At 39.9% G+C, this 18,691-nt stretch overlaps 1 protein-coding gene across 1 annotated transcript in view; it reads right to left on the reverse strand.

Annotated features, from left to right (window-relative positions):
* Nucleotides 1-18,691, reverse strand: part of ZNF385D (zinc finger protein 385D) — a 403,342-nt gene that overhangs the window by 120,940 nt on the left and 263,711 nt on the right. Inside the window, exon 4 of the mRNA XM_004385288.2 lies at nucleotides 2,290-2,452. Coding sequence (XP_004385345.1) covers nucleotides 2,290-2,452 — 163 coding nt within the window. The remainder of the gene's footprint in view (nucleotides 1-2,289; nucleotides 2,453-18,691) is intronic.

Genomic DNA, 18,691 nt, shown 5'->3' on the forward strand with positions numbered 1-18,691 from the left:
TATCCTTAAAGTCACAGGGATATTTGTATTTTAAAGAGGGATCAAGGGAATCCCAATAACCATTACTGATAAAAATATATAGGAGTAGAAAAGTTTAGGGGCAAGCAAAAATGTTATTCTAACCCTTACATCACGCTTGCCTCCCGGTTCTCCCCACCTACAATCTTCTTTGCAAAAGATAGACATCTTTATTTCCCTACAGCAAGTGTGGCTTTTGGGGTCTCAATTTGTGCCCCAATTCCTGGAAGCAGAAATGATGCTCACATGCTTCATTATCTCTCATTCCCCTATAGCCCTAAAATTAAAGCAGTGAATTTTCAATTAATAAAGAAAAGATAAGAGCTTGGGGAATGTAAAATGGTGTAGCATCTATGAAAAACAGTTTGGCAGCTCTTGAAACAGTTAAACATAGAAATCCCATATGACACAGAAATTCCATTCCTAGGTATATATCCTTCCCCAACACCCCCGCCCCCACACACACACAAAGTAAAAGCAGTGACTCAAACAAACACATATACACCAATGTTCACTGCAACATTTCTCCCAATAACCGAAACGTAGAAACAATATCAACAGAAGAACTACAAAGAAAACGTTATATATATATATGGAGTATTATTCAGCTATAAAGAGAAATGAAGTTCTGATACATGCTATGCAAAGGATGAACCTTGACAACATTATATAACTGAAAAAAGCCAGACAAAAAAGGACAAATATCATATGATTACACTTATATGAAATCTCTAGAATAGGTAAATCCATTGAGACAGAAGAAGATCAGTGGTTACCAGGGAATGGGGAGAGGGAGAAATGGGGAGTTACAAAGATCAGTATCAGGATATACTGAAAAAAGAAAGGAAGGGAGAAAGAAAGAGATGAATGCTTGTCCTGTAAGGTTTCACTACATCTAAATTAATAAAGTGGGTTAATCCAGTTCTTAATCTGGATACCGAAGAAGTGAACATGACAAGTACTTTTCATTTTTCCCTTTAACATGTACTGGTACAAACACAGAAGAATTGGAGAATTAGAGGGGTGAGAGATTGTTCAGTCACTCAGTAGACATTTTACTCAACACCTATACCATACCAGATCAGGCGCCAGGGTACAAAGATGAAAAACACATTCCAACTCTCAAGAGTCCACAGTATTCTCAGGGAGGAGGACATGTATATATCTACCAATAACACAATGTGATATGGGGCCTGGCTAAAGGACATAAAATGTGCTATAGAAATGCAGAGAGAGCACCATTACCTCTGTCAGAATGACAAGGGAGCAAGAATCACCCTGGGCCCTTGGAGGAGCATATACATGGCCAGTGGATGCTGCCATGTTCAATAAAGCCATCTTAATCTGTTGTATTTGTTCACCATGTACCATTCTACATTTTCATCAGTCACAGCCAGAAGATTCTCATCTGGCTAAGGTTTTCCCATCGATGACAGTACAAATACTTCCTCACCAATGCCATTTGCACGGACGGGAAAACAACTGGCACGTGCTGGTGCTTGTGCTGGAAGGTGATTTATTAAAGGTACATCCATGACTCATACAGGGCTTCCTTTTGGGTAAACTTCGAGAAACAGCAGTTTATATTTTAAAATGCCAGCTTCAGAAACTCCACTGGCTTCCCCTGCCATGAGTTAGTTGGTTGTTTAGCAGGAGCTGTTCCAAGAGGCCATTCAGAGGCTATTATTTCACTGTGAAGACTCTGTCAAACAGAATAATTGGTATCAATAACACTTACCTGTGCATGCAGAGGAAAGGTTACCCAGCCGTAACGAGCCGAGAGTCACACAGCCACCACTTACAACAACGCAATGTTTGCAATTTATAAGAATAATGCCTGTCAGTAATAATGCCCTTATCGGGGCCTTCTCGATTCATTTGGCATACTTTGCTGGGTATTCACAGTTAAATCAAATCTGCCGTGCAGCTGCAAGCTAAGGTGCTGCATACAAGATACAAACAATACACACTGAAAAGGTTTACTTCCCAAAAAGGGTATGGGGGACATGGCTCCCAACGCTTTATGACTACTGCGTTCCTCTAAACCAGTCACAGGCCCTTTCAAAATGCAAAATCTGCAGTATAACTGGTAATTACCGTAATCTCTGAAGGGTACTGAAAAAAATGAGGGGAAACAATTACTGTCACACAGAAAGATGGATCGAGGGTGAATCGATGTGGCAGGCACATAAATAGATGTGGGGTTAGACAAGGGAGGGAACCCCCGACCGACAATGACGATGACAACAACAACAAAGATCATCGCTTAACCTGTTTTGTCAGAGCTGGTATTGATGGTATTGGTAGTGATGGAGGTGAAGGCAGTCTTTGCGCTGTCCTTGGCAGTTACAGATTTCTGCTTATTTTTCATGGCTTCCAGTGCTTTGAGCTTCTTGGCATGTTTCGTGCCTTTGTAGTGGGCCGCAGCCTGGCTCTACAAAGGAGAACAAAATGAACCATGCAATCAGGCTCATTTCTAAACTGGCATTTTCTGTATTACTGCAAATACAGACTCCCTTTCAATAACAGGTACCATACAAGCTAATTCTGGCCGCGGCCAAACAGTAGGGCTCTATTTAGAATGATGCTAGAAAGCAATGGGAATCAAGTTCTAAAACCTTGGGACAGAAGAAAGAAATATCCTATCACTTCTCTTCAGAGCAATGTAGCCGAACACTAAGACATCAACAACATTTTCTTTGTGGAGTGGAATTAAAAAAAAAGAAAGAAAGAAGCATTTACACCTCTGTTGCCTTTGTTTTGCCACAGAAGATGCTGGGCTCCAAAAGGTTAACAAGGGCCCTAGAAAAGAGTAGCTGTCACCTTCTTTAGCTTGGAAAATGTGTTTTCTCTTTCTTCAGTGTGTGTTAATACAGTCCCCAACAGGTGACTACAAGGAAGGGCTCACACATAACAAGGGAACCCTGGAGACCGAGATTGAAGCTTGAGAGTCCAAAAGCAAATGCACTTGCTAAGTCCAAATGGAGTACATGGAAGCTGGGCAATTTTCTGTCCTTTCCCTTTCCTTGCTTCCTACAGAGGTAGCCTGAGAAATTCAAGGCAGTGCCATCTTTCAGCATGTCGATGTTTCATGCCCTGGTCCACTGCCCTGGTCCACTGTATTCTGACTACCTAATGGAGCTCATGCAATTTTTTTTTCCTGTTCAGAGGTTTTTCTTTTTGTTTAAGACTGATATATGTTTTCCTAACACTATTTTTCTGGTACTAGAAAAACATTTCAATTGAGATAGAAAATTATCTTTAAAGAAATATATATTTATTAATGCAAATTTATTTGGGAGAAAAAGCCTTTGTGTGGTGTGGGGGAAGCAAGGAGATTCTTCAATCAATAGGTTTTCCTACTCAAACACTTAAAAAAATATCACCTCACACAGAAGAAATATCGGTGCATGACTATTCTTGTTAGGCTGCCCATTACTTCCCATTGCTTATTTAAACTAAATGGTCCATTTTGCCAGAGCAATAATTATCATATTGTTCTCTCTGTCATAACATCTGTGGGGTGGGGCTGGGGAGGGTATTGCAGTATAATATAGTTTAATAGATAGATAAATAGAAAATTCACACCTTCATTCGCATCATTCTGACAAGATATCCTCAAAGGCCAGGTACCCTTATTGAAAGAACACTGGACAAGGAAATTGTATATTAGAAACAGTTTGAACAGAGAGCACACTCATGGGTCAGTTACAAGCTTTCAACAACACAAAACATCAAAAGACACAGTGTGAGCCAAATTATGAAGTTAAGACATGCTGTAGTTAACTGAAGAACCAGTGATAGATTGGATTGGCTTGATTCTACATGGAGAATGCCACTCTGACAGACACAGCTGTGTCCCTTTTTTCCTGTCTCATTCTCCTTTTTAATAAACCAAGTCCTTTGACCTTGTCTTCTGAGAGCAATATGCTATATTCAATGAAATCACAATAGAGTTGGCCATCTTTTCTTGGCAGCTGGCTACATACTTTCCCTTAAAACAAAGTCCCCCCCTTCCCTCTGGCAGCACCTACCTCTACACTGGTGATAGGACAGAGTGCTTTATGTATAATATATACTCAAAGATAGGGTTTAGATCAACAGTGCTATCTCCACTTAAGCCTCCAGGATATACTTATCTAAGGTTCCTAGCAAATCTGCTTCTCAGTGGTATTTCAAACCAGACCAGACTTTGTTTCACTACAATAATAGGGAACAGGTGAATGTCACTGTTTTTGAAATGAATACATTTACTCTAAAAGAACCCAGCAAGTTAACAGAGTACTTATACCAAAACAAAACACATACTCTATACAGATACAGCTATGCCAATGCTCTCCAACAAGTGAAATGGCTCAGGGTGTTGTGGGTAGAGGAGAGGGACAAAATGACCAAAAGCTGGTGAGGTCCCAATTGAGACACCTGACATCTTAAAAAAACAAAACAAAAAATGCGTGCATACACGTTTTTTTTTTCATTGAATAATAGTCCCAAAGCACCTTGATAATGATTATCTGAACTAAAAATTATCCGAATATAAATAATGGTAACTAAACCTCCCCCTAAAATGAAAAATGCCAATGAGATGAGGCTTCAAAGTGCTACGGAGAGACCAAGACAAGTCGAATTTTGGGAACTGACAGAGTGGAGTGGAAGGTGATGGGAGGAGAGGAGATCAATGTGATTGTGACTGTGCAAGGAATATGGTTGGGGTGGGGCTGGGGTACTTGTTGGAAATCTGGGTATTTAAAGTTTTCTATATTGTCAACTTTTATTTAATGATTCTAGAATTTACTGGACTGCTCTTAGGTTATCCACAGAGTGTCTAGCATTAATTTTTCTAGTCTATGCACAAACCAGTTACAAAAAAAAATAGTTGCCATTGAGTCAATTCCTACACGTGGCAACCCCACGTGTGTCAGGGTAAAACTGTGCTCCACAGGGTTTTTGATGGCTGATTTTTCAGAAGTAGATCACCAGGCCTTTCTTCTGAGGTACTTCTGGGTGGACTCAAATCTCCACCCTTTCGATTAGAAGACAAGTACATTAACGACTTGCACCATGCAGTGGCTCCAGTCTATGCATATTGGCCCATAACTCTAGGTCCATCCTGATACAGGAGAGCAGGACTTGTACCAAGAAAACAAGAAAGAAAAGAAAACTCAGCCAGCTCCCCTTAGTCCTTCAGACCACTTCACTGGACTAGACAGATTTTATAGACACATTTAATCTTTCTGTGAGTGTAGAGAAAACCACAGTAATAGGGACCCTGCTGGGAGAGATTTTTTAAAAAACAGCAGCTGGCCAGAGATGTCTCCCTGAGCCTCATCCACTTTTCCTCAGCCAGAGAGAGGCAGCAGGAAGTAAGGGGGCACCATACTCCCCCACCTCAGGTTGCTTCTCAATGCTTATTAGCCAGTCTCTGCATCAAGCCATTCCCAGAAACCTGGAAACCATCAGATACAAACAGCTCTTTTTCACAGGAACGATTGCAAGGCTAAATATTGCATGCTACTTTACTACTGCACGTTTTAGAATTCCATATTTTAAAATTAAAACAGAATCAGGTGATCATAGTAAACACAGAAGTCAGCAGAAAAATAAAAAGTGGGGTTTTCATAATTTACTTTTATATAATAGGTGGGATATTAGGATACTGTGTAATAAAAATCACTACTACCGACCTTGAAACAGCAGACGACAGTAAGAAATTTAACAAGTGTCACCCCAGAGGCAAGTGCTGACATTAAAGATATACACACACATTCCTGTAAAATAGAATGATGCCATTTTAAATGTTATCACCACATCCTAGCCATCAACAGCCAGTCAATCTTCAAATTTTACCTACAATGTTTCAAAAAGGTTTCCAGTTTAAATGCAATGGAAGTTGCTAACCATGAAAAAACAATTATTACATGCTTAACATTTGGGAAGGAGAAGGATCAGCCTTTGAAATACACATACACACACACACACACATTTACTTACCCTACGTTAAGTAAGAAGCTTTATAAAGCACTATTATCCTGTGAAATGTCCTGAAAATTGAATACTCAGGTATCATTTGCTCCATTAGTACCAATACCTTGTAAAATTTCACTCTGCATTTTTACATAAAAAACATTAATCTGCTTTTACAAACCAGGAACTTTATTGTAAACATATATATCTGGTTACCACAACCAATTAATTTTCATGAACACGTGACTCAAAATCAACAGGTGCTCTTGGTTGTTTTGAGATTTCATGTACTTTTATCGCATATTAAATTTTTACTAAAATAAAATTAACATTATCATATTAAAATGTAACATCAGAAAAAGAACAAATAGTGGTTACTGAAGAAGTCATCACTCTCCTCGGGGAGAGGAAAGATAATACTTGCGTCAGGGGAGTTCTTTTTTTTTTTAAAAAAAAATAAAATTTTCTAATTTATTTTACCGTAGATTATTGTTTTCAAGGTGAAGGAAAATAAACTGATAAAATATGTTATAAAACCCAAACCAAACCCGTTGCTATGAAGTTGATTCCGACTCAGAATATCCTAAATTCTAAAAGACTTTTTTCAGATTTGTATTTTGAGAACTACTATAAGATGATTCCAGGAAAAAAGTTAAAAATATTTATTCATCTTTGTACAATTGTTTTTATGCTACATACACCCACTCAAGCCCAATACTGGGGCACTGTGCGCAGATTCAGGCTCATGGGCTAATACTGGCGTACATTCTAATTGGTCAGGGTCTCTGACAAATGGTTTCTTCAAATATTTCGAGTATCACTATTGCACACACTAGTGGAAGATTTCCAAATCCTTACTCTTTCTTAACTCCTTTATTATGAACTCTTAGCTACATTAACCACTCCTTTAAAGCAATGGTTCTCAATGTGTGGCTCCCGGAGACCAGCAGCAGCAGTAGCACCAGCTAGGAACTTGTTAGAAATGCAAATTTTCCGCCTCCATCTCAGACCTACTGAATCACAAACTCAGCAATCCTTGTTTTAACAAGCCCTCCAGGTGATTCAGATGCATGATAAAGTTTCAGAACCATTGATCTTAAGGATTAGTGTGTTTTGTCCAAAAATGGTTCCTTTTTGCATATGTACCCAAAGTCCAGGATTTTGAAAATTAATGTATAATCATTTGAAGGTTAGACATTTACATATGTCTCTATTATCCTTGGGCAATGTGTATTACTCAAGAAAAATCATGAAAAGTTTCTTTCCTTATAAGGTCATAGAAGCCCCATAGACACATCCAAACTCCCTGAGGGACTGAATTGCTGGGCGGAGGGCTGTGGGGACCATGGTCTCGGGGAACATCTAGCTCAGTTGGCATAACACAGTTTATAAAGACAATGTTCTACATTCTACCTTGGTGAGTAGTGTCTGGGGTCTTAAAAGACTGTGAGCGGCCACCTAAGATACTCCACTGGTCTCATCCCTTCGGGAGCAAGGGAGAATGAAGAGAACAGGATACAAGGAAAAGATTAGTCCGAAGAACTAATGGTCCACAGCTACCAAGGCCTCCACTGGACTGAGTCTACTACAGCTCGATGGTGCCCGGCTACCACCACTGACTGCTCTGACCAGGATCACAACAGAGGGTTCTGGACAGAGCTGGAGAAAGATGTAGATCATAACTTTAACTCACAAAAAAAAAGACTGGATTTACTGGCCTAAAGGAGACTGGAGAAACCCCGAGAGTATGGTCCCCAGACACCCTTTTAGCTCAGGGGTGAAGTTATCTCCGAGGTTCACCGTTCAACCTGGGAGTGGACAGCCCCGTAAAACCAAATGGGACTAATGAGGTACAGTAGTCCAGTGACAAGAGCCAGAAGGCAGAAGGGGACAAGGAAGCTGGTGATAGGGAACCCAAGGTTGAGTAAGGATATTGTTGCTGTGTTGTGAGATTGTTAACCATTGTCATAGGGCAACATTTGTAGTAACTGTTAAATGAGAAACTGTTTTGTTCTGTAAGCCTTCATCTTAAGTGAGAATAACAGCACAATTGAAAGAGCGTAGTCAATGTCACTGAACTGTGCATGTAGAAATTTTTGAAATGGTCTATCTTTGGCTATGTGTATCCTCACCAAAAAAAAAGGTTGAGAAGTTAGAGGGTTGACATGCTGTGGAGTTGTTAACCAATGTCATAAAACACTATGTGTACTACTATTTCATGAGAAACTGTTTGTTCTGTAAGCCTTCACCTGAAGTACAATTAAAAAAAAAAAAAAAAGTTTCTTTCCTTAAAAACTAGGCACACATAACCTGGGTTTCGAACCAGTTCCTTCTTTTCAAACCCCTGCTAAGAATTTGCATTTGCACCCCAGATATACTGAATCAGAATCTACATTTTAACAGGATCCCCAGGTGATTCTCATGTATAATAAATTTTGAGAACCACTGCTCTACTAGTGGTTCTCAGAATCTGTCCCTAACCAGCAGCGTTAGCATTAGATATGGCAGTCTGCTTCCATAAAGATTTACAGCCTTGGAAACTCTATGAGGTCACTATCAGTCAGAATCGGAATGAGCTTGGGCTTCTTCAACTCCAGTGACTGATCCTTAACTTTAAATGTGTTCCTGTCTTCTGTACTTTTCAATACAGAAATGAACAGTAACAGCCACAGGAAAAGAAAGAAAAAAAAAAAGAGATAATACCACAAGCGTAGAGTGATTTTTATATACCACCACTGGGAGAAAAAAATCCAAGTAAAGTAAAAGAAAAGAGGCATGTTACAATCTTTCAGATACATTAGGTAAGTCTAACTTTTATAACTTGAAGGAAAACACTTTGTCCCTAAGTACTTACACGGTTGTGAAAAAATAATTTAGATGGACTCACTCACCATTTCAAAGCTTCTCAATTCAGCTAACAGCTTCATCTTACCTAAACATTAAGTATTTAATGTTTTCAAGTATCTAATGTGATCTGATTGAGTAGAGAGAACTCCAGTGAGTGAGAGAAGCTCATCTGAGAGTTTCTGCATGGTTTCTGCCACGAAGTAAGGCACTACTGTTGTCCTATCTGGAATTCAAACAGCTGCCTCAATGAATTCTAGTGGTGGAGTCCTGACTGGGGGACACCTCATAACAATGGGCTTGAAAAGTTGCCTCACACCACCTAATCTAGATGAAAGTAACACTTGACTCTGGCTACATTTGCTCTATCTTTTCAGGAGCTTTTTTGCAATCCAGAGACCTCAAATGAGTTTTAACTCTAATGATACAACCACAAAAATTTCAGGTTTGTATGGAACTGAGTGAAATCAGAGAAATCATCTAACTAAATGGTTGTCTAACTATTCAACCATTGCACAAAGTCCCTTCACAAGCACCATAGCTTAACATTGTACTCAGTGTGTGTGTGACTGCCACATAGCATTTGACAAATGCCTGTGCGATTTAGAGATGTTGCATCTAAGAAATATATGTCCAAGGGTCAAGCTGTCATAGGAGCTGGTATCAGTAGCAGAGAAAAACTTCTTTATTTCTTGGCGTGAGATGCATACTTTCTCTAACTCTGGCTTTCTCCCACGGTCCTCCCAGTCACAATGTCTGCTCTCTAGCAACAACTGCTTGCAGTTTGGATAAGCAAAATGATTGCTGTTGTTAGCTACCTTTGAGTAGATTCCAGCTCATGATGACCCCGTGTATTACAGAGTAGAACTGCTCCATAGGGTTTGGTGGCACAGTTGTTAAAAGCTACGGCTGCTAACCAAAAGGTAGGCAGTTTGAATTCACCAGCTGCTCCTTGGAAACCCTATGGGGCAGTTCTAACCCATCCTATAGGATCACTATGAGTTGGAATCGACTCAACAGCAATGGGTTTAGTTTTTCTTTTTTTGGTTAATCTTAAAGGAAGCAGATCACCAGGCCTATCTTCCACAGTACCGCCAGGTGGGTTTAAATGCCAACCTTTAGGTTAGCAGTGGAGCACAAACCATTTGTGCCACCTAGGAACCTTAAGCAAAATGATATGATAGACTTACCTTTTAGTCTCTTAGAGAAAATATCACAAGAAGAAATCATGTCTAAGTCTTTCTAGGAATAGTTCCCACTGACTGGAGCTCCGTTACTTGCCTAGCAAATGGGTATTCATCACAGGTCACTTCCTCCTAGTAGTCTTGGGTAAGCCTGCATTACAGAAGTTATTTACTGCCACAAGAAGGGTTAAATGTCTGTGTCCCCTAATAGTGCGAATCCTTCACAGAGAGATGCCGGCCTGATGTTACTCATCATTCTGTCCCAAGGATCTAGCATACGTACCTAAATAGGTGCCTATTAAATGCATTTTGAATTAATTTCACATTTGGATTTTAAAATGGAAGTATGCATATGGTGTCTCAATGGATTTTGTATGTGAACAGGGTTCAACTTAATTTTCTGCCATTCTTTGGCACTTCGCCTTATCTGTTGAACACACTTCAGGGAATTTTTATGGCACTTAATGCTGGAAAAACATCTGGCACAAACACAAACTATTATTTTTTCTTTGGGACGAAGCTTATCATCAACCACAAATTGTGCTATTTATAAGAACTGTCTTCACATGGGATGTAGCAAAGGGATAATATGGAGATTGTTTTACCTTTTTAAAATTTTAATGAATAACTTTTTTTTAATCTGGGAAACACAATGAATAATTTCAGTGATAACTCTGCATTTTAAAACTTATCTAAAAGACCAAATTCTTTTAAATAGACATATAGAACTTTTCAGTACTCGAGAAATGCTATTTCTCTGTTAATATAATTTTTTTAACTTTCAAAATGGAATGTTTTATGTTCTAAAACAATAAAAAGAAATGAATCATTTCACTATTAACCTATTTCCCCTCCTACAAATCCATATAACAATATATTCTCTGTATTTGCCAAAGAAGAGCATCTTCCATTAGGAGAAAAAGACTAAATTCTCTACACCATAAATCAATGAAGGGCTTCTTTCTATAGTTACGCACCATTCCTCATGTCTAGTTAATAAATTTGAGAATAGTTCTGGTTGTTCCTTGAAAGAACTTGTCATAAAGATCCATTGGGTCCCCAGAATAATGGTTTATATTTGCGCCAGACATTTTGTCAGTCTTAAACACCATAACAATTTTCCGAATTACTCTAGGTACGTGCAAAAAGATGGAGAATGAGACCACAAATGACCTCAAGAACCTGGACCCTTATAGGCAGAGTCTAGTTGTATTCAAGTCCCCATTCATAGTTCACTCATTCAAGTTCTTTCATTCACAAAGGATTCACCAAACAGTGACCATGGGCCACACACGACTCACCAGAGATAGAATGGAGAACAAGTCAGATGCATAAATTAAGCTACATTTACAAATCTTCTATGTAAAAAATACCATAAGCGAAGTAAAAAGATTTGAAAAACTGTAATAAATATTTGCAACTCCTATTGCAAACAGGTTAATCTCCAATTACATAAAGAGTACCTAGGAAACGAGGAGGGAAATACACCAGCAATAAGAAAAACTGGCAAAGCCTCCACCCAGTCCAATGAGACAAATTATCTAAAGTACCCAAGGCCTCTTGGGACAGAGCTGTTGTTAGCTGCCATTGAGTCGGCCCCTGACTTATGGCAACCCCATGCACAACAGAACCAAGTGCTGCCTAGTGCTGCTCCATCCATCCACATGTGCTGTTGGGGGGATTAGAACTTCATGATCCATAGGGTTTTCACTGACTAATTTTTGGAAGTAGATCACCAGACCTTTCATCCTACTCTGTATTAGTTGGGAAGCTCCACTGAAACCTGCTCAGCCTCATAGCAACACACAAGCCTCCAATGACAGATGCACAGTGGCTGCACACGAGGTGCACTGGCCAGGAGTCGAACCCAGATCTCCTGCATGAAAGAAGCGAATTCTATCATTGAACCAACAACTCCACTGGCATAGAATAGGAACTCAAGAATAAGAATAAATGCCCCAATTTTGGCCAAAATAAAGAAAAACTAATGTTCACCTATATAAGTTAATTCGGAGCCTGGGTTGGAGCTCTGGAAACAGATGAAATTGTGAAGAAACTGTACCTTTGGGCGTTTTGGAAAAAAAGGGCAAGAAAATGCTTTTAAACAAGAGAAGCTCAGGTGACCTGATCCACCTCAGGATACCCCTGTGACCAGAGAGATCTGAAGCAAGACATTTTTTGGTTAGCATTTGGGAAACTGCATCAACTTTTCAAATAATGGTTTCTTCCTAGTCTTTGGAAAATGTTTGCAGAGCAGCAAAAAGCACTTTTTTTAAAATTTTTTTTAACTGCTGTATGACCAAAACTGCAGAAAAAACAGCATGAGCTGGGTTGAGATGTTACGTGTGAAGAGCCTTTGAAACATGTAAGTAAAATAATGGGCTCTGCAATTAGCTGCATGGGTCTGGAGCTTAGGGATGAAGTCTAGCTGTAGTTAAACTGGGGAGCTGTCATCAATAGATGGTAACTGAAGCTACTAGAAAATGCCATTTGAAAGGCAAATAAGGATTTTCTCCTGTTCAGCCATGGAAAAACAATCCTTAATCAGCTGCAACATTTGAATGAAGGAACTAAGAATCTATCTGATAGTGCATGGGATAATAGATTTCCAAATTCTTCATTGGGCTTGACTGCATCATATAGCTATTAAAAATGTCTCTTAAAGTACTTAAGATCTTCAGGTTTCTCTTTTCATTCTCACCTTAAAGTAAGTTTCCTAGAAAGAAAGTATATATCTCTGATATATGGAGTATCACATCTCAATATTTGGTGTCTGGAGGCTAAATTCATGGAGTAGAAGTTATACTATGAGAACAAAAACAAGGGATTGATAAAGTCCAGCTATAAAAGGCTACAATAAATGAAGTGTCCTCCAGACCTGGCAGTGAGGTTGCTCTGAGTTAAAACTGAAGTGGATGGAGTTAGCCATTTGCAGGAACCTTATTAAATGGCCAGCAGAAGGCAGGATGGGAGGATTCATCAAGGCCTGAGGAAACCTAACAGAGAGCTGTGTCTTTATGAGTATTATTATCATGTCTAAAGTAAGACTGTATTAGCTGAATAGGCTTCATCTTGGCATCTAGAAAAAGGAAATTTAGATTATCTTCACATCCGGTTCTTTCTCTCCCCCTTAGAAATACAGCAGAAAAACACATAACAAAACAAAAACCTAAACATACTTTTGAATATGTCACCTGTGTTAATTACAATCAAAGAAAAAGGGTCTGTCCTGTAAATCATATTTTTTTTTAATTTTATAAATGTAACATTTAAAGGTATGAGTAATTAGAAGGTTTAAGCACTCTTTGGAGCCCTAGTGGTACAGTGGTTAAGAGCTATGGCTGGTAACCAAAAAGTGGGCAGTTTGAATCCACCAGCCACTCCTTGGAAACCCTACGCAGCAGTTCTACTCTTTCCTATAGGGTCGCTATGAGTCAGAATTGACTTGATGGCAACAGGTTTTTGGCTTGTACATGTTAAAAACAAAAAGCTGCAATTCAGTGAGTCCATTAAAACTACAATTCTAGTCTATACATATATATAGATTATATTTTCAAATGTTCATTTTCAATTTTTAAACAGATCTTCATTTCAATGCTCTTGGGAAGAGGGGTCAAAATGGGGACTGCATTCACCACAGGTTTTTCCAAAGTACATGTGACTAGCAGTGAAAAAAGTCAAAAACATTTTTCCTAAATAAGAAATATTAAATTTTCACCCGGTAAATAAAAAATATATAAAGCATATGACCGTGTAATTATTTGAATCTCTAAATTGTTTGAACTTACTAGGGTCAAAGTAAGTCAGTAAAATTAATCAACATCTATATATTCACGAAAAGTTAGATTTTAGATCTAAAAGACATTTTAGATCCAGCTTACACACAGGAGTTTTCTAAGTGATGCTTGTTAATATCACTGCTTCCACTGCTTAAACCAGCAAGTGATTTCCTCCCTTTGGGCATATATTAACAATTTACTTTTTGCAGACAAGTGCACAAATATGATTAGCTTTCACAAATTGCTCTTTATTCTGTTACTGGTAAGTAATTTTTATATTATTACAGTGTAAACAGATGCTATTTTCCACTACATATACAGCAGTAATGAGCTAATTTAATGTGTTAAAACAACAAAGGAAGTTCAAGAATGATTCAATGATTCAAGCTGCATACAGACCTAGAGTAAAATCAGGCGTGAAGTTGGCGAAATGATTCCAAATTTTGGTTTTTCAGTAAGGAATTGTGGAGCCCGTGTTCCTTAAAGTTATCGACTGAACATTGTGTTTACCTCTGTAGGGATCGTCCTGTAAACAAACTTCCAAGGAGAACAGATCCACACCTTCTTCTGATCATTGCTCTGCCATTGACTGGAACTTCCACTATCAGTGTGTGTCATCCTTTGGGTTAATGACTAGATTTATTTATTTTTTTCATTTAAATGTTTATGTATTCAACAAACGTTCATGCCCAGAAGCATCCCAATATATAGGCAGCACTGTAGGGAGTGAAGTAAAAAAAGGAGAAGGAGGAAATGCAGCCATAGAGATAGGAAAAAAACCTAGAGAATCTGGAATCCAGGAAAGAGAAAAGCTTCAAGAAGGGAAGGGTTATCCCTTTTGACTGCTGTTGCTATGTCAGTTAAAAGAAGAGCACAGAAGTGTCCACTGGATTTTGCAACACGTATATTGTTGGTGACTGGGATACAGGGCATTAAAATTTAACAATCTATTAATTGGAACAATGGATTTTGGAGCAATCTGGAATAAATGAAGGAATATATGACTTTCTTCCTGGAAATATGTCTTAGGTTTTAGTTCCCTAGTGCCTATGTAACACAAATATCACAAGTGGGTAGGTTTTTAGAACAGAAATTTATTTCCTTATAGTTTTGGAGACTAAAAGTCCAAATCAGGGTTTCAGCGTGTAAACTCCTTCCTTGTAGGTAATCCCAGGTGCTTCTTGGTTCCTTCTTTCCTTGGCTTGTAGACAATCCTCACAAGACATCTCTCTCTCCTTTCCAACCCCACTCCCACCCCCACATGTGTGTTGTGTGTGTCTAATCTCTTTTTATAACTCAGAAGTGATTAGATTTAGAGCCCACCATACTTGGTGTGATCTAATTAACTAACAAAGAAAACCCTATTTCCAAGCAGGATTACAGTCACAGGTATAGAGGTTAAGATTCCCACACACAGTTTAGGGGGGCAAAATTTCATCCATAACACAAGGGCTGGATCATCCCATCCTGATGTTATGGGCATAGTGATGTTCTTAAAATTTCTTGCAAAAAAAAAAAAAAAATCATTCTTACCTTTTTGTATAGTTAATGTCATACAGAATAAGGAGGAGATGCTCTGCTATACCTTAGGGGTGGAGGAACACAAGAAAGAGCACCTGAACTTGTTGGTCCTCCTTTCCACATATGCTAGTTGATCCCTCTTCAGATGGTTACTGAGGACTTCCTGTGGGACGCTTAGGGCTCAAGGGGAACGAATGGAAAAAACCACCCAACTAGGTGCTCTGACGTCCCTTTCGGTTAAACTATTACATGTGTCTGTCATCATACACTAAAAAAAAAGAGGGAGCAAGACTGTGTTTCAGAAATGTTTAATTTTCTTCCTTCTTGAACATTTTAATATGTGTTAAAGTTACTTGAATGTAAGTGCTCTAAATTTATTTTTTCTTTTATTTCTTGGTCAAAATATGAACAGTTTTTTTAATCTTTTCCTTTCTTTTTTTTAGAAATACTGGCTTGACTGTCATCACCCTTAATTACAAGTGCCACTCTCTCATTTTTCTCTACACTTAGAATTCATATCACGTTTTCATGTCACATTTTCCCAGGCCCTCAAGAAAATAAGAAAAGAAGTTACACAAACTCCCCTCAAATGTATCTTCCTTCTTGTGGCTTGTCTTAGGCTGGGTTCTCTAGAGAAGCAAAACCAGTAAAGTATATAAATATATATATACAGAGAGATTATATCAAGGAAACAGCTCATGTGATTGTAGAGGCTAGAACGTACCAAGTCCATGGAACAGGGTAGAGGCCTCTCCCAAGTCACACAGCCACAAAAGCTGGCAAGCCCAAGATCGGCAGGCAGGAGAGCAGGGCTCCTGCTCACAGGCTGTGTAGATGGACGAATCCCAGGTTCGGCAGATAAGCTGACAGCTCAAGTCCCAAGAACGGGAGATGAGACGACAGGAAGCAGCCGCAGGATCCAGAGACAGCAAAAAGCCAGAATGTCTGCTTATATACAGATGCGGGCCATACCCCCAAGGAGACTCCCTTTCATCTGATTGGCTACTCACAGTATATTCAATCATGGGAGTGATTACATTAAGACACTGACAAACATGGCCCAGCCAAGCTGACACACAATCTTAACCATCACAGTCTACCCCTTGTCAACCTGGCACATGTACATATCTCCTTAAACCATACATAATCTCTGAATAAGACAATCAGAAAGTCATACTTGCGCCTAACATGATACAACTAACATGTGTACAATTGAAAATGCACTAGCCCCATTTACAGCTTATATTTTATAAGTGAAGGAAACAAAAATATTTGATGCACACAAAGTAGAACTACTCATAACAATTACAGTCCCCATTTCTGCAACTGGTCACATGGCCGTAACTGGTATTTAGAACTACCTTCTTCCACCACCTATTCTGTATTCCCTTTGCCCTCAGCAAGCACCTTGGCTGGTCGTGGTTCTTTGCCTGGTGGGGTGACCCAAACCTTCATTCCTGAAGGGTAAGGGTCTGTGTCATTAGTAGTCATGTCAGAGTTAGGTTGCTGTAGTTTTCCATTCACTTTAATCACAGGGCATGGTAGTACTAAGAGACGCCCCAAGGAATCTCCTGCATTCCAGACATACTCTTCTTTACCTCTTTTATGTAATATCAGTCTGATTTCCTCTTGGTAATCAGGATCAATCACAGCAGCCAGTATGGTAACTCCCTTCTCTGCCTGTTGATCCAGAGGCATAAGGAGCCCAAAGTGTTCAGGTGGCATTCTTAACTTCCAGTTCAATGGAATCAGTGATGTGTCTACAGGTGGGAGCACTCCTCCCTTTGGAACTAAGACCTCTAGGCCTGCAGAGCATAACATCGAGAGGACAGGAAGCAAAAATCTTGCAAGTGGGTCACTAGGGGTAATAGTGAGTGGTGACACTCCCATTTCCACCCCTTGATTCCTGGACCCATGAATCCTGGCTATGGGAGAAACAGCTCCATATATTGGACACTGGTTTAAAGCATATACAGCCTCCTGGAGAACACTGCCCCAGCCCTGCAACGTATTCCCACCTAGCTAGCGCCGTAACTGTGTCTTTAGAAGGCCATTTCATCGTTCTATCAAGCCAGCTCCTTCAGGATGATGGGGAACATGGTAAGACCAGTGAATTCCATGAGCAGGGGCCCACTGCCGCACTCCATTGGCTGTGAAGTGAGTCCCTTGATCTGAGGCAATGCTGTGTGGGATATCATGACGGTGGATAAGGCATTCTGTAAGTCCACCGACAGCAGTTTTGGCAGAAGCACTGCGTGCAGGGAAGGAAAATTCATATCCAGAGTAAGTGTCTATTCCAGTAAGGACAAAACGCTGCCCTTTCCATGATGGAAGTGGTCCAATGTAATCAAACATGCCACCAGGTTGCTGGCTGATCACCTCAAGGGATGGTGCCATATTGGGAACTCAGTGTTGATCTCTGCTGCTGGCAGATTAGGCACTCAGCAGAGGCTGTGGCCATGTCAGCCTTGATAAGTGGAAGTCCATGCTGCTGGGCCCATGCATAACCTTCATCCCTGCCACCACGGCCACTTTGTTCATGAGCCCATTGAGCAATGACGGGAGTAGCTGGGGAAAGAGGAACACTGGTTTCCACAAAAAGGCACCATCCTATCCACTTGATTGTTAAAATCATCCTTTGCTGAGGTCACCCTTTGGTGAACATTCACATGAGACACAAATATCTTCACTTCTTTAGCCCATTCGGGTGGGTCTATCCACATACCTCTTCCCCATAAATCCCTGTCTCCCATTTTCCAGTCATGTTCCTTCCAAGTACCTGACCATCCAGCCAAACCATTGGCCACAGCCCATGAATCAGTATATAACTGCATATCTGGCCATTTTTCTTTCCAAGCAAAGTGAACAACCAGGTGCACTCCTCGAAATTCTGCCCATTGAGAGGATTTCCCTTCACCACCGTCCTTCAGGGAGGTCCCAGAAAGGGACTGTAGTGCTGCTGCAGTCCACTTTCAAGCAGTGCCTGCATATCGCGCATAACCATCTGTAAACCAGGCACGAGTTTTCTCCTCCTCAGTCAACTGATCATAAGGAACTCCCCCTGAGGCCATAGGTGCAGACTGGGAGATGGAAGGTAATGTGACAGGAGTGGAGACCATGGGCATTTGGGCCACTTCCTCATGCAACTTACTTGTGCCTTTGGGTCCTGCTCGGGCCCAATCTCAAATATACCACTTCCATTTAATGATGGAGTGCTGCTGTGCACATCCAACTTTATGGTTCTCTGGGTCAGACAATACCCAGTTCATGATGGGTAGCTCAGGCCTCATAGTGACTTGGTGTCCCATGGTTAAGTGTTCAGTCTCTATTAAGGCCCAGTAACAAGCCAAAAGTTGTTTCTCAAAAGGAGAGTAGTTATCT

Source organism: Trichechus manatus, unplaced genomic scaffold, assembly GCF_000243295.1.
Source record: "Trichechus manatus latirostris isolate Lorelei unplaced genomic scaffold, TriManLat1.0 scaffold00136, whole genome shotgun sequence".
Taxonomy (NCBI): Eukaryota; Metazoa; Chordata; class Mammalia; order Sirenia; family Trichechidae; genus Trichechus; species Trichechus manatus.